Genomic DNA, 16,602 nt, shown 5'->3' with positions numbered 1-16,602 from the left:
CGCGTGCCGCGGGGCTGTGCCGAGCAAATGTTGCCACCGGCCGGCCCGGCTGAGCTGCGAGCGGGCGGGGGGACAGCCCTTCCAGGGACACACTGCTGAGAGCCCCCGGGCAGAGTCCTGACCTGAGCACACACATTCTGCCCTGTCCCGGTAAGTGTCCAAGGCCAGGACTTGGAGCAAGCTGGGATAGTGGAAGGTGTCCCTGCCCATGGCAGGAAGTGGAACTGGATGACCTTCAAGGTCCTTTCCAAACCAAACCATTCCATGGTTCTGTGTATGTGTGAAATTCGCTGAACTCATTTCTCTGCCGGCTGCCAAGATTGGTGCTGGAGGGAACATCTTCCACTTTAATTTCAAAGATTTCTGCTGTTATTCTCTATCAAGACTGAAGGAAATCATCTTCTCGATCATCTGCTCTGTGTTGTAACTGCACATCACCAATGGTAAATCCCCATTTGATGTGGGTGATTCAGCAGTGAGCAGTGCCCCACTTGGATGCTGGCACCGGCTTTGAAGTCCTGCTTACACCAGACCAAATGTGCAGTGAAAATGTTCTGTCACCACACAGAGTTATGTGAATTAAAAAAATTACTGTTTCTTGTTGAGGCTCCGTACAGAATATGTTTAGATTGAAATGTGGTGTTCTGACAGGAGATGAGTTACACTATGTTATTTTTTGTGACTTGAAAATCTTGTAAAACGGCATTTTCATACTAAAACATAATTAGATGTGGTGTTTAGAACTACCCATGGAGTAAAGAAAAAAATAAATATCAACTACTGGACTTCAAAGAAACCATTTTGCCTCCTGAATCCTTTATTGTGCACCTGTGCACAGACAGGCAGTAGCTGATGAGTTCTCATCATCAAAACCTTGCACTCTGGCCATAGTCTATGAAGCAAACTGCAAAACACCAGTGGTTTGAAAAGCAACTGTGAAGTATGAAGCAAGTGAGTTACAAAGCCATTACCAATTTTGGTAATTTTGAAAATTGCAGGCAGTTGATTTATTAATTAAAAATAGTATTCTCACATTAGCGGTAATTTTTGTTTCTTCTGGATTTTATAATCCTTCTTTACAAATCTACCCATAGGAAACTAACTGAAGTTTGTGCAGGAGTTTAACAAATGCCCAGACGATGATTTGAATTTGCCATTTTGTCCCTGTACTGTGGCAAAATCACTGATTCAGGTAAAACTAAAATAAATTTTACCTTGCACATTCTTTAAAATTTTTTATAATTGTCGAGTTTTATATTCATGAGTAGTCCAACAGTTTTATAGCTATAAGTGTTAAATACAGTTGCACTGTTAGTTTTTTTAAAAAAATACATTGATCAAAATCTCTTCGTAGTTCAGATATGATTTCACAGCAAGTAAAACTTTGCTCTGAAGCAGATGAAGAAGTCAGTTACGCATCAACTCTGCTTGTCTAAATTCTTAGGGCCTCTTAATTTGTCCACAAACAGTGCCTAAAGCATTATTCAGTGGATATTTCAAGGCTAAATAAGTAGTCAAAGGGGAATAGTAATTTTCTGCTTCCTGTTTACAGCTGAATCACTTAGAGGAGATATTTGTGATTCAGGGAACATGCTTAGAGACAAACCTTTAAAAATGACGGTGATTCCAAGTTTGTTAGTTGTGGGGTTTTTTATTTTCTTTTTTTTTTTTCTTTTTCTTTTTAAGTGCCTGGGAAGTCTCTAAGTTTTAATCAGAATAAGATTTAGGCACTTAAATATCTTTGTGAAACTGGTGCTGAATAGTCTGATGAAAGGTAGAAGGATTGGAGTCAAAGTATTCTTTGGAAAAATGAAATAGATTATCCCAATTGCACTGTCCGGCTTTATTTTATTTATAAACAATGAACTTAGTGGAGCAGTTTCCTCAAGAATTTGACTCTTCTCACAGTGTCTTCACCAAGACACTGTGAGAAGTGTTTTTCTGCTTCAGTACAACTCAGCAAAGCTAATTTTTTTCAGTAGCTTCTGTGCTTCCCAGATACAAAATGCTGTTTGCTGCCACAAAATGGAACTAATTTCTTGCCATTCTCCTGCTGATTTTCATATGCCTGAGGACTAAACTTCCTTTAATCCTGGCAGCTCTTAAAGTCCAGTAAGGACTGCAGTAATACCATGATGCAGCCAAAACAGGGGGAGTGTTAGGGGACATCACACCTAAACCAAGGTGCTGCCCTCACCTGCCCAGAGCACTGACCCAGCACTGCCTGTACAACGCTCCCAGGATGCTGATGGAGTGCAGTTATCCACATCTTTAAGACCATCTTTCTGGTGGTGGCTGATGACAGTGGGGGATTTTTCACTTGTGTTTATCTCCCACTTGTCCTGCAGTGTCCTTTCATGCAGACACAGTGGGTGCACAAAGATAAACTTCAGTTCCTAATCGTGTACATAAGCTTGTGTCACCCTCTGTGGAAAATAATTTACTCTTGTGATGTTTCTAAGAGATAAATAAATATTTATAACATTATTAATTAAACAGCATTTGAGATTAAATTGTGGAACTTGTTTAAATAGAGTATAGAAAGAATGAATGAATTGTACTCAAACCTCTACAAAGAGACAGAGAAGATCAAGCAGTGGAATATGACTGTGGAATCAGAACTAAACCAGAAAGAAACTGCAGGAAATAGAAAGGTTATTGAAGCACAGCATAAAGCCATTCAAGAATGTCAGGCCAGTATTGTACAACATACATTGAATAGATGAAGTAAAGAGAAAGTGCTTCCTGATTTAGCATGACAATATTATTAATACAATTAAATATTTAATAAATGTTGCATGTTGATTTTTGCATTGAGAAAATGATTATTCTGAGCAGGGGTGTGCACCTGTCCTGTGTGAATGTGTGGATGAAGAACGTACCTGCAAGTGTTTCAGTTGCTGGTAAATTACTGTTTACTATTCTGCCTTTCCTGCAAAAGATGACTCAGCATGGAATACCGGACAAAACAGACTTCTGTCTTCTGATGAACAAAATTACTTTTTCATGAGAGATTTGAGAAACAGAAGTGTATTTCTGATATATTTTTCAATAACGATGTGGTTTTCTATTTATTCCCTTTGAAATTAGTTTGAAAATTAAAAACCCGGTTTAAAACTGGAAGATGACATATGTGAAAATAGAGATTTCTTGAAAGAGTAAGTAATACAGACAAAATTTTTTATGTGTGAAACAGTTTTTGTGCTGAGAACTGTGCTAGTGTGAGCAGATATGTTTAGCTGTTAAATTGTAAAGGTCATTGCATTGTTAATCCTCAGGTCCACAAAGTTTGTGCATTCCTGTGACACATTATGAGGTTTTTCTGTCTTTGAGAAGTACCACTTTGAGATACCTGTGTAATCTGCTTAAGGAAACCTGTAGTCACTTCACAGAGAAGTCCAGCAAATGTAAATGCTCTTTAATTCTGCTTTTAATTCTGTTGGAATTTGTGTTTTGATTTTGGAGAACTTTTTCATGACTTGATCAATATTTGGCTAGGACCAACCACTTTATCTAACTTGAATGTCTGCTTATTATACACAGGGATAAATGAAAATATAATCTGTCCTTTTTCTACACTTCATTATTCTCATTCTGTTAGATTTCAGCTCTGACCATAAAGAGTGATGAAAAACATGATATAATAGAAGACATCAAGGCTCAGCTGCAGGACTCACAAAATAAGTTTGCTGACTTAATAGAATCAAAAAGTAAGAGTTCACTTTGCTACAGTAGAAAGTAATTGTTTGTAGAGGTATAGAAAACAGGATTGTGATAATTTTATTCTGTTACTTTTCAGCAGCAGAATTTTGGGGCATTGCGTGCTGATGTGAGCTCAGGACTGCAGGGTAGCTTTTAGGCGAGTCAACTAGTGAGAACTTCTGAAGATTACAAGGGGAGAAGATGTTACTTGAGTTTTGCAAACTTACAGTCAGGTTCTACTGAGGAAATTTACTTTGCAGAACCTGATTTTCAATATTTTAAGCAATTTATACAAAAAATATTTATATTATATAATGCAAGTATGTTTGGTCTTTGTTAAAATCTATAAATATATGTAATGTTACATTTTTTGTAGCTTTTTTTAGTAAATATCCTATTTTTCTTAAATATAAAGTTGAATTGAAAATTCAGTTCTGAAAAGACGAATACTGAGCATTTACCTCTTCTATTCTAATGCTTGTCTTGGTGCTCTAATAAAATATTCAAATGACAAGTTGGTATCATTTGTCCATTCATGGTTTTAGTAAGCACAGGAAATTTCAAAATTATCAGCCTTTTATTCCATTAGTACACAGTGTTGGGGGTTTACTCAGAAGCTGAACTTTTTAAATGAATATCCCAACCCCTGTTATTACCCAGTACGTAGTGTTAACTTCTATACTGCATAATACTGAGAGATTCAGCAAGAGTCTCATACTTTGTGGTGGCCTTGTGTAAAGAGAGGCCTTTCCCCAGCAAGGGAGCCCCAAATCCTTCTCTTTGGTCTGTTTTCTTTGTTGTTAAATGCACAGTACCTTGTAGTGACAGTGGGGGTTGGCACCTACTGTGTCATGAATGCAGTTCTAGAACGGTGACAAAACTTGATGCAATATAACAAGTATTTCCTCCCAGACCTCAAGCTTATTTTGATAACTTGAGAAAACTCACATGTTGTATCTTAGTTGAACAAGAAGAATGTAACCACTGCCAGAATTTAAAACTCCAGTACAGGGAATGCATGTACAGGCACTTCCAGAGACATGTAATTGCCACTCAGCACTACTGGAAGTCATTTCCCAGGGGTATTTACAAATCTGTGTTGTATAAAGCTGCAAGAGCAGAGTGTGCAAAATAGAATGTGGAAAATAAGAACAAGCCTGAAGAAATCTTACTGTTAGGACTCACCCAGGAGTGACAAGTTGAATGCAGTGTGCCTTGCTTCTACAAGGAGTATCTTGGAGAGGAAGAGTTCCTGGGGAAAAACAGCCTTCCCTTTTCCTTCCTTATAGCCATTTTCATTTTTAGTTGGAATCTGAGAGTGGCTTCCCTGTTGGGAGGCATTCACCTGGCAGGTCTTAGGCTGTCACACCTGGGGCAGACTTTTACCTTCAGCATTATTATGATCCTGGGTTGGTATCCATTCATCCTTGACAATACTGCAGAAGGCTTCTGGATTTTCTTTGGTGGTGTTTTTTTTTGTTTGGTTTTGTGTTTAGTTTTGCCCTCAGCACAGTGATTGTGTATCTTAGACTAAAAGAAATATCTAGCACTTTCCAAAGAAATGAAACCAAATCCAAAGGGCTCTACTGTCAGAGCCAAACAGCAAATAGGATTATGAAGTATTTTCAGACCATAAATGGAGATTGCTGGCATATGATATGCAACAAAGAGATTTGCTGTTTTAATCTGTGGTTGATAGGAAATGCTGCAGCTAATCCTAGGAAAGAAAGAGAAGAACAGTCTGTGAATCTATAAATTTCAGAGATGAGAGCTGTGTTTTAGGCTGTTACAGAGATTGGCAATAGGCAGATCAGCTTTGGAAATTCAGCAGCTACAGGCTGTTTAAATGCAAAACCTGGCAAAAACACTTGTTTCTATGGCAGCATATCAGGATCTTATTTCCTTTTATCAGTGGAGGGCTCTAACAGGATGGGGTTGGAAATAATTCCTCTACCAGAATACTCATCTTTCAGAATCTGATGGGTTTTGTCTGTTTTTCATCAGCAGAGCTTCCAGTTCTTGGTTGTTTGCAAGTGTGGATGTGTTTTTACTTTACTATCTACAGTTCCATGTTTTGTGGAAATAAGAGTGGCCCTGCTCTGTAAGTAACCTGCTCATGAGATCACAACGTTTTCTTTGTGTTGTACCACTACCAGGGGCAGGGTGAGTAGGAATAATGTCTGATAACTTCTCATTGTTCCTACTTTTATTTTAGGCATTGGTCAGTGACAGACAATCCTACTGAATTACTGTTAGATATGAGCTTCTGGTATGCACTGAATTTCTGTAGCCCATTACAGAGACTCCTGGGAAATTAACCCAAGGTTTTTATAATTACTAAATTCTATTTACAGATATCACTTGAAACAGTTCCTGTAGAATATCAGCACACCATCATTCACTTAATGAAAGTGTAAAATCACTGATGTCAGGGAATGAACTGGTTTAGTTAACAGAAAGGTTAAAGATAAATAATTAACAGTGTAACTGGCTGTTCCAGAACAGGGCTGCAAAGCTGGGCTATAAAAGCACATTAAAAATTTCTGTCACTGAGCCTCTGCAGGTCAGCAGGAGGGCAACAAAAGGAACGGATCCATAAGCATCAGACTATGGATGATGGATTTTAGGAAACTGTATGGAAGAAGCCTCAGGCACTCACAGATTGTGACACTGGACTTTGTTGTCCTGCCAGTCTTTTGTCTTGCTGCTCTCTGTAGCTCGTGGGATCTCACTGCCAACAGAGAGGTCAGTAGTGAATGAGCTCCATGGTCATAGTCAGAAGGACAAGCCAGGAAGTTTTTTACCAGCTTGGTACTTTGTGTAAATGGCTGAAGATATGTGAATACCACCCTGGTGCTCTTTAGATGGGCAAGATAATGGTGCCAGCAACAGAGAGGCAGCAGCCAAGAGGTTCTGTGACCATATCAGCATGAGGCTGAGCTGATAAGCAGCAGTCACATTGGTCCCAAGCTCCACTCCGACTAATTTACTGCCCTTCCAGATGAACGAATTTTCATTCTTAATACCTGGTCGGGTATTTCTCTAGTGCACTGCAGTGTGTTCAGAGGCTGGGTAAAAACACTGAAGTGAATAAAGGCACTGTTGAGACTACACTGACTGCTCCAGTGGTTCCAGCATTCAGTATCCACCACACTGGTTGTATCCACCACACTGGTTGTATCCACCACACTGGTTGTATCCACCACACTGGCTCTGCCTGACAGCTCTAAAACTTCCTGACAGGGGGGCTCTGGACAGATGGAACCAAAGACATTGCGTCCGTGCAATTGCCTTAACAACCAAATTTGTAATCACTGCAAACAAGGAAATTGGGTTTTTGTGGCATGACCTATTTTATGTAATAACAGTAATTATGTTTTCATCTGTTAATTCTTTATTGCTCAAATCCTGTATCAATTTTCTGTTATTTTACCCGGGTGGTGGAGAGTTACCTGGGTCAACACTCCCTCCTTAAATATTGCCATAATATTAGCACTTTCTTTTAATATTTTGAAATCTCCTCAGTATTCCAGACTTGCTGAAATGAGCATTAGTTAACTAATCATGTTGAGTTTCAAATATTTATTTCTTATATGATTTATTTAATAATTTTTGTTGTGTGGCTTTCAGTCACTATGTTTTCAAAAGCACAAGTACTTGCTGAAGCCTTTGTACTTTGCATCAACAGCTTGTCTTCATCTTGTAATGTTCCCTGACTTCATTATTGGCCTCTGGCCTGGCAAAAGTGTATTTCCTACTCTTTAGCTTCCTTTACAAGTTTTCTGCATTTTCTCACCTCCAACAGTTATTGTTGGTTTTCTCTATTTTTATTGCTATAGTTTTTATTGTTGCAGTCTCTTTTTCATGTTCATTATGACTTTAAAGCGTTGTTATAATTTGCTACTGATGTTTGCAGACATTTCCCTAAATCTTGTTAAAGCAAATTCTTAAACCTTTATTTTTCACCCTAATCTCAATCCCCTCCTTACACCCATTTTTCTCAATTTAGAAAAATTGGCACCTTTGGGCAGCAAAGAATACACATCTTCACACTCTGACCTGTTCTCTCCTGTGTTCTTATAAGGGGTGTTGAGACACTTTAAACCTGGCTGCGGGGGTTTCCAGGGTGCACAAATCCAGCTCCAACTGCCTAAAGCAGTGAATTCTTTAGAGGAAAGGATCAGCTGTGCATGCAAGGATCACATGTGATATTTTTGCTTTAGGAATGCTGTTTTTTAATTTACTTTGAGTGCTTTTTGTCCTCTCCAGGTTTTAGTTTTAGGAATTGTGTTCTTTTCCTTCCAGGTTCTTTGCATCCTTTGAAATACGCTTTGTATTTCCCAAGAAGAAAAATTCTTTTCTGTGATTAAAGCTCTAAACAACCAAGCCCATACATGTATATGTGGTGTGTATGTGTGTGTAAAGTGTCTATATATAAACATATATGTTATCTATGTGTGAGTTGTGCAGTGTATACTGAGAGAACCTGTTTGTATTTCAAATATAGCATAAAAATACAGAGCTCAATAACATAGTGGGGTAGTAGCAAAGTGAGTGTTACACTGCTGTTGCTAAGTGAGGTGGACAGATGTTACAAAGAGTACAATTAATACTCTGCTCATGTCCCTAAGCCAGAAAGAGGTTTAAATATAATTAAATTATATTTAATTCCTGAGAAATTATATGGTAGAAATTAACCCAGAATTAAAGATTCCATGAAAACAGAAAGAATTTGGCTAGTCTTAACAGAACAAAACCTCTATTACATTATCCAAAAAATTCTTGAAAAATTAGCCCAGGACACAGACCTGTGTGTGAAAACCACAGGAAAAGGAGACACTATTATTCAGGAATTAGCTGAACACCAATTGGGACCAACTGGATCACTCCTCCAACAGCTCAAAGTGACCGCATTTACCACCTCAAACTCATGTTTTCCATATTTCTTATGGCTATGTAAATCAGGAAATGTGGTTGACGTGCATAAGACATCCATCAGATCAAGTTGGGAGTTAGGTGATTACCGGGAAGGGCACGTGTTGTTCCCAGAGCTGCAGGCAGGGAGCTCAGGGAAAGGCTGACAGAGAATGGTGGCTTTGTTGACCTGTTCTCCCTCTTGCTCCCCTAAATGTGAGTGTTTTTCCCCCGTCTGAGGACATTGTTTCATTGGTATTGATGCAATATTTTGCTTCTTACTGTGCTGTGAAGAGTGGTTTTGTAAAAGTTTTTTCCCTATCAATTAGTATTGAGTGAATTGCTTGTTACTTCAATATTTGCTGAGTAGGTTCCAGGCGGGACAATTTCTGAGTGTGTTTTGCTTGAGCAGGTAAGTCAGGCTGTACCTGAGCAGGCTGCAGAGTTTGATTTCAGATTTGTTGCTTCATGGGCACTGCATAGACTTAGAGAATCCCAGAATGGTTTGGGTTGGAAGGGACCTTAAAGCTCATCCCATCCCACGCCCTGCCATGAGCAGGGACCCCTTCCACTAGACCATGTTGCTCCAACCTGGAACAGTTCCAGGGATGGGACAGCCACAGCTCCTCTGGGCAACCTGTGCCAGCATCTCCCAGCTGTGTGTGCCTGGTAAGGAGCAAACAGAGCGAACTAGACCTCGTTAAACTTTAGCAAAACACAGGTGTAAAACTCATCATCTGTGATCATGGAGAACTCCATATCCATGAGAGCCTTCCTGCCGTGGTCTTGCTGTCCTATGGAGCAATTAAATTAACCAATAATAACAACTTTTTAAAGCACTGGTTAGTTTAAAAGCCTGAGGAGAGAATGACTGTTAATATAATTAGATTTCCAGCTCCAGTTTCCAGGTTAGGATATTATGGACACGTCTGTTCCTATCACATTTGCTTTGTGGTTCAGTATGAATTTTCAATAGATGACTTTGTGATAAGAAAGCAGCAATTCAGATGCAATTATATAAACAGTAAGATCAGCCTGGAATTAGCCTGGAGAGTATAAAGCACGCACAGAGCTTGTGCTGGGTCACTGCCTCTCCCAGCTCAAGGCAGAATCAGGTTCCTGTAATAGGGAAGAATTCTGCTGACAAGAGGTTGGTCTTTCCAGACTGGTGGTGTTGCAGCTACAGGGTAAACCAGCCTGTGTAATGGATGGCTTTGCTATGGGAAACTGGGAGCTAGAAGAGACTAGAGGGTGATGTCCAGATATTGGTAGATACTGTCATTTAAAATTTGTCATTTAGAGGCTTTAGAGTCGTTCCTGAAATTGTCTTGGAGCTAATTAAGGCTTTGTTCTTGGGATCCCCCCGCAGGTCTGAAAAATGAGGTCAGCACAACAGACAGATAAAGCAGGATTCATTGAGTTGAACTCTTTGCTGATATTCTTTATTGTAATTTACTTGAATCTATTATTTAATTCTTGGCAGTGTTCCCATCTCATCATGCCTCTAAGCCATTGGAAATTGAAAAATCCAGTTTTATGCCTGATATGCACAGCCTTGTCTTTTTCTCTCTTTAACATTTTATAAGATGCTTTCTTTAGAAAATTATTTTTAAACTGTGAGATTATTTTAATATCTCTGGTTAATTCTAGAGCTCATGTTCTCTTACATGTCACACTTTCAAATCTTTCAGCTCCTGTTATTTGTTCTGTGTCAGGATTTTATCACTCATTAGTGAGAAGTTCCATGGAATATGCTTTAGTGGGGGGAAAGTGAATTTATTCTATGTTGTTAATGGCCTCTTTGCCCATGTTCTCTGTTTAATGGTCAATATAATTTCAGTAAGGTCTGAGATTGGAAAGAAATTGTCAGGCTGTAGCTAGAAATGTTAAGATTACTCCAAGACTGTGACTGTCTTGTATGTTCCTGTTGAATGCTGAGGACAGGGCTGGAAGGCCTGTCCCATTTTACCTGTGGTTTGCTCTGTTTGTTCTTCCCCATCCAGCATGAGTCCCTTCTTTGTAATGTCTCTCCTCTTTGGCCTGACTTTCGGACAAACAGCATCACTTTGTGCTCCTTCTGAGTACACAATCCATGTGGAGAAACGGGAATGTGCCTATTGCCTGGCCATCAACACCACCATCTGTGCTGGATTCTGCATGACTCGGGTACGAAGCACTGCTCTGCTCTAGGCAGATGTTTCTGTAACAGCCACCACTGCAAACCAAGGGTCTGTTCTCCCAGAAAATAGTGTATAAATGATTTCATTCTAATAGAGTTTATCACAGGAAGAAAAACTGCACTGTCACCATGTTTTCAAGTTAGTTTTTTGCAAAGGTATGGATGAAAAATGCCAAGCCTCTGAAACTATGGAGTTGACAACACCAGTGGCACAGCAGAGACCTGACTGCTGCTGCCACTGCAGAGCCTCTGTAGGCAGTTTTTGAAGGTAGGATGGAACAGGTGAGGGGCAGATTATATTGGGTCACTCTTAATTAATGTAAATAACTTAGGTAACTTCTGCTCCCACTGCTGCTATCTCAGCTGGCTGTGGGGACAACTCTGCCGCAGCCACACCACTGCACACAAGTTCACTGTTCAACACAGCATTTTGAGTTCCAGCTTGGGCAGCAGGGAGCCAAAAGAGATCACAAAGCACAGGGAACACTCTGAGCCAAGCGGATTAGTTAAACCATAAAAACAAGGTGAATGTATCTGTGTGGAGAGGGAGCTCCGGTCACAATCAGAGCTCTGAACTGAGTAGTGCCAGAGCCAGGCTCAGTGTATGAGTTTTGGTCTCTGCACTTCACAGGACATTCTGACACACGAGTGCTTCTGTGAAACAACACATTTCTCTTCTCTTTGTAGGACAGCAATGGCAAGAAGCTGCTCCTCAAGAGTGCTCTGTCCCAGAATGTGTGCACATACAAAGAGATGCTGTACCAGACAGCACTGATCCCAGGCTGCCCTCACCACACCATCCCCTACTACTCCTACCCCGTGGCTGTGAGCTGCAAGTGTGGCAAGTGCAACACTGACTACAGTGACTGTGTCCGTGAGAGGCTCAGGACAAACTATTGCACTAAGCCACAGAAGCTCTGTAACGAGTAAAGCTTTCAATGGGATGTGGGTGAAATGTACTGCTCTGCTCACACCTGAACAGAAATAAAAGTGTACTTCGTATTTGGTTTGCAAACTGGTGTGCACAAAGATTTATTCTGAAGGTGTATCATTAGTTGCTTCAATTAATTGGGTGTTCTGAGACAGGCAGAAAAGAACCATAAAGGCTGCATGTTTGCATTTAGAACCCACATGAGTTTACTTTGGGGAAGAAGGAGACATGACTGTGTGGATTTATCAGCCTTTGCCCATAAATCCCAAATATTTTGTAAACAGATGCTCAGAGATTCAATATATTGACATATTTCAGAATTTGATATTGATTGATTTCAGAGATCACACATTTCACTTGATAGATTTTGGAGTTAAAAAAGAGGCCACATACATTCTTGGTATTGAACATTTTAAATAGATTTTGACACATACAGCCTTCAAATTAGCAACAGTATTTTTCCATCTATGTAACGTTAGCTTAGACACTGTAGATCTGTGTCCTCCCTGCTATTGTCCAGTATGACAGCTGGTGTGGGGTCAGTAGCTCTGACCAAGGAAGCTGTGACCGGTCCGGAGAGATGGTCCCAAAAAGAATCACCTTCCCGAGGCCCGGTGTCTTCCCTCAGCTGCTGGCCAGGAGGGCCCGTGCAGAAGCTGTCAGCTCTTTAGTGACTGTCAGCTCGTGATTTCAGCTCAGCTCTGCAGGGCAGCCTCCAGGCCAGACCAGGGAGAGAGAGACCAGAGGCCCGTGTAGCTGTTCCACATGAGGAAGCTTTATTGGTCCGTACTCCAGCGAAGGGGAGGCCAGGGACGGGCTCCCTCTGCCCTCGCAGGCACAGGGGGCTGGCTTTACAGGGATACAGGGGGTGGGTGTCAGAGGGTAAAGGCCAATGGGTTACAAAAGATCTGCATAGGGTCTCCCAGAGGATTCTGGGTTTGTCTTCTTCTTGCCGTAACTGAAAGTGGTTGCCTTTCCAGGGGAGTTCCTGCTGGGATATTGCTCAATCTCCTTATCTCAGCAGATGTCCCTCCAGGGCAGTGGCTGGGCACACCCTACAGTCCAGACCTGTGTTTATTGGGAATGCTTCTCCACGGCTCTACACGAATGGCATAACCTCCACCTTTCCTGGTGAAATACAGTTTGAAATACTCTTTTCTCTGTGAGCACTGAGGAATCACTGAAGCTTCAAAACTTTTTGCACTGTTCTCCACAAGGGAGTGTGGTGCCATCAAACTGAAAGCAAAACTCAAAAAATCCCCTTTTTCCTCACAGGTCAACAGGTCCCCTGGGAATGGAAGGAGAGCTGAGCCCACCCTGTGTGCTGAACATGCACAGGTGAGAGGTGCAGAGCCAGGAATAAAGGAAAGTAATGCATGTAATTAAGTCAACTAACAACTGCTTCCTTTCCACTGAGATTGTAGCTCCCAAGAAATTAGATATTCCATTCACATTTTGCTTGAAATAGTAAATAAAGGAACCAGAATTCACAGCATACAAATATGAAATTTAACATTCTTAGAAAAGTCTGGCTTTCAGGACTGCAGTTTTCAACAAATGTTCCTGGAATCTACTTCTCTACTCTGAACACCTTCATTTTATTTCATCTGCAGCAAAACCTGTGAGAAAGCCCAAGGGAACCTGCTGGTGCCCCCCTGGAGTAGGGGTTTGGACCAGATGAGCTCCAGAGGTCCTTTCCAACCTCAACCAATCCATGGTAATTTGAATATGTGTCATGGATTCTACACAAGGTATGAGCTGCAATTATCATGTGCATAATTTGGTGATAAAGAAATGCCTTCACAGGCAAGGTTTGAAAATTTTAATTCTCCAAAAACACATTTGAAATTTACAGAAAGTCCAGAGCATCTGCAGGAGCAGTGGGAGCCCTACTTCTGTAAAACTGATCCCTTACACTTATGGTGTAGACGATCCAGTTATGGCTAATTTTGTACAAGACTATTTCTAAAACTGTTTGGAGCAGGAAAGGTGAGTTACAAGTAAGTTACAAATATTTTCTGGTGGTGAGAAGTCTGGTATGCCCAGCCCCTTCTGTGTATGACACAGAGGAGAGCTGTGGTCTCCCAAGCTCTCAAAGAAAGAGCTGCAACGTGAACTGCTGCTCTCTAGTTGGTGAAGAGCACAGGAATTGTAGCAAAAAATTGGGAAAAAGTTATTTATTGAACAAAGCAGCCCTTACAGTATCTGGTAAATGCCAAAGAAACAAAGTGTTCAGCTTTAAGATCAGCCAGAGCTTTTGCAAGGTGTCTGGACTGTTAAAAATGTTATTTAGCCCAGGAAAATATAATTCTGTTTACTATTAAGCAGCACTTGTACTTAGCAAAACATAAAAAAGGTACTTGGCCTACTTCAGTATCAGCAGTCCTGCAAAATTATTGTAATGTTCTTTATGGCCTGACAGATTTCTCTTCACTACAAACAAAAACCAAGTCTACTTTTATGGCTAATGCCTATGCAAAATCATTGAGAGAAAAATAACTAATGTGTCTTCTTTTGCACTTCAGAAAAACCCAAATTGGGACGTTTGCATTGGGCTAACATATCTATTTAACTATCCATTTCCATGCACTCGGAGGACTGTGTCCCTCTGACCTTTAAGCAGATTTCACGTTCAACTTTAAGACCCCCATGTTTAGTGGTAAATCCCTGTTAAGGTGATGATTCCTTACAGACAAGAGTTTGTTACCTTCCATTTATCCTAAGATTCTTTTCACAGAACTGAGGGATGGATTTGCAGGCAATCCAAACATCTTCACCTTTTCTCCACATCTCAGTCCCGGTGGGGAGATCACAGAACGGGCTGGAGGGACACGGGGCTGGAGCCCCGGCTGCTCCCGGCTCTCCGCGCCCGCGGCAGATGCTCAGAGAAGCGCAAACCCGAACGCATTAACATACGGAGCCCGGAGAAGGAGAGAGGAGGAGAGAGGAGCAGAGAGGAGGAGAGAGGAGGAGAGGCCCGGCCCGGCCCACAGGGGGCGCTGTGGCGAGGGCTCTGAGGGCCATCCCCGGGCACGGCTCCGCCTTTACCGGCCCCGCGCTCCGCCCCGCGCCTGCCGGGCCGGCGCCGTCTCCCCGCGGAAAAGCGCCGCGCCTAAAGCGGCGTGGGCAGCATTTGTGAGGGGGATTCTGCCCGTGTGCCCTGCTCAGGTGAGACCCCACCTGCAGAGCTGCCTTCAGACCTGGAGAAGAGGAACTTCGGAGTGACGATACTGTGGCCTTCCAGTACCTGAAGGGAGACTACAAGGAAGACAGGACATGGGGGAATGGCTTCACACAGACAGTACGTTTAGATTAGATATTAGGAAGAAATTGCTCCCTGTGAGGGTGGTGAGGCCCTGGCACAGGGTGCCCGGAGAAGTTGTAGCTGCTCCCGGATCCCTGGAAGTGTCCAAGGCCAGGTTGGACGGGGCTTGGAGCAGCCTGGGATACTGGAAGGTGTCCCTGCCCAGGGCAGAGGGAAACGGGATGAGCTTTAAAGTCCCCTCCCGCCCAAACCATTCTGGGATTGTGGCACCGCCCCACCCGCAGCACGAGCAGCCAATCCCGGGCACGCGGGTGCCTGAGGGGAATTCCGGAGGTGCCGGTTCGGATCCTGACGGGTCCCGATCCGCGTCCCGGTCCCCATTCCCAGGCCCTGCCTGCCTCGCTGGCCGAGGGCTGCTCCGTCACCTGGAGCCTACTCGGTGTCCTGGATGCAGCAGATGAGGCGGAGGCAGCCCCGGGGTGCCCTCGGGGCCTGGGGGGGCTCTGGCCGCGCGCATCGAGCTCTCTCCGGGAGTCGTTTATTCCAGGTTATTTTTATTAGGCAGTTGTTTCAAATTCAAGACACAAAACGCCACTTCGGAACACATCCTAGGGAATCAAAAGCTAATTTCAGCCACAGAGCTAAGTTTGTTTTCTCTCAAAGCAAGAGGTAATTCTGCCACAGACTTGGCAGCACGAACCAGTTCTGACCAAAATCAGAATGTATGCTCTACCATACACGTTATCCTGAAAGTGGTTTGTGTTTTGGAGAACCTCGTGGCTGGAGCACCAATAGAGAGGAAAAAGATTGAAAAGCTTTATTTATGTACATTTTCTATGAACAGCATCGTATGCTGTTAATCCGTAGCCTGCAAAGGCTGTACAATACAGCATTTGAGGGCTTAAGACAACTCAATTTCTTTTTCAAGACACATGAAACGTGTTTTGTTATAAAACTATCAGTATCAAGACAAGTGAAATACGACTCTTCGTTGTAGGGATGTCACAGGGCTGAGCTTCATCAGCTGCTGTGTGGTCTCTGAGAGGTACCAAAACTGGCTGAGGTTTCCCTGTGACAAAGGAAGCTCCCACTGAAATCAGTTACTTAGAAAAATTAGACAAGGGAAATGTGAATAAGGGATGTTTAGAGACACAATAAGGCCATCAGCAACTTACATCTTTATGCTTTAGAACAAACTTTGACAGGAGAACAAGAAAATGTGTTTGATGTGCTTTCAGAATTATCACCTGGAGGGATCTGATCTTTTGTCGCTTTCCTCTGACACAGGCGCCAGGGACGGGATAAATGGGTATTTTTGCTGCCTTATGTGGCAGTAACTCTTCCAATGAGTTAAAAAATACCTTCAGTTACTAAGATGCAGAGAAAACTGCAATTATATTAAGCACCTCACAACAGCAGGAAACTACAAAAGACCTTTATCCCTGGATTCTGTTAAAGGCACTAGTATATGAATAACATGTTGATTTCCAGCTTAATTTATACCAATAACTTAGAGAACGAAACCAGTAACAGGTATTGTCCTGTTCCTGGTATGCAGTGCAAGTATCCCCTAGACCTAAATAACAGTAACCCTAGAGCTTCTGCAGGAAT

The 16,602-nt window shown here is 42.0% G+C and overlaps 1 protein-coding gene across 2 annotated transcripts; it reads left to right on the top strand.

Annotated features, from left to right (window-relative positions):
- The first annotated feature begins 9,658 nt into the window (after positions 1-9,658).
- TSHB (thyroid stimulating hormone beta) lies at positions 9,659-11,810 on the top strand. Of its 2 annotated transcripts, none has more exons than XM_008644682.2 (3): positions 9,659-9,766; positions 10,620-10,782; positions 11,483-11,810. In XM_008644682.2, exons 2-3 carry the CDS (start codon positions 10,621-10,623, stop codon positions 11,723-11,725), a joined length of 405 nt encoding a protein of 134 aa, XP_008642904.1. In that variant the 5' UTR covers positions 9,659-9,766; position 10,620; the 3' UTR covers positions 11,726-11,810. The 2 variants fall into 2 exon arrangements, with proteins under 2 accessions (XP_008642904.1, XP_017582660.1); XM_017727171.1 differs by having other exon boundaries at positions 9,670-9,803.
- The last annotated feature ends 4,792 nt before the right edge of the window (positions 11,811-16,602 follow it).

The sequence above is a fragment of the Corvus brachyrhynchos genome, unplaced genomic scaffold, assembly GCF_000691975.1.
Source record: "Corvus brachyrhynchos isolate BGI_N302 unplaced genomic scaffold, ASM69197v1 scaffold72, whole genome shotgun sequence".
In the NCBI taxonomy this organism is placed as follows: domain Eukaryota; kingdom Metazoa; phylum Chordata; class Aves; order Passeriformes; family Corvidae; genus Corvus; species Corvus brachyrhynchos.
This window is presented reverse-complemented; position numbering and strand designations above follow the sequence as displayed.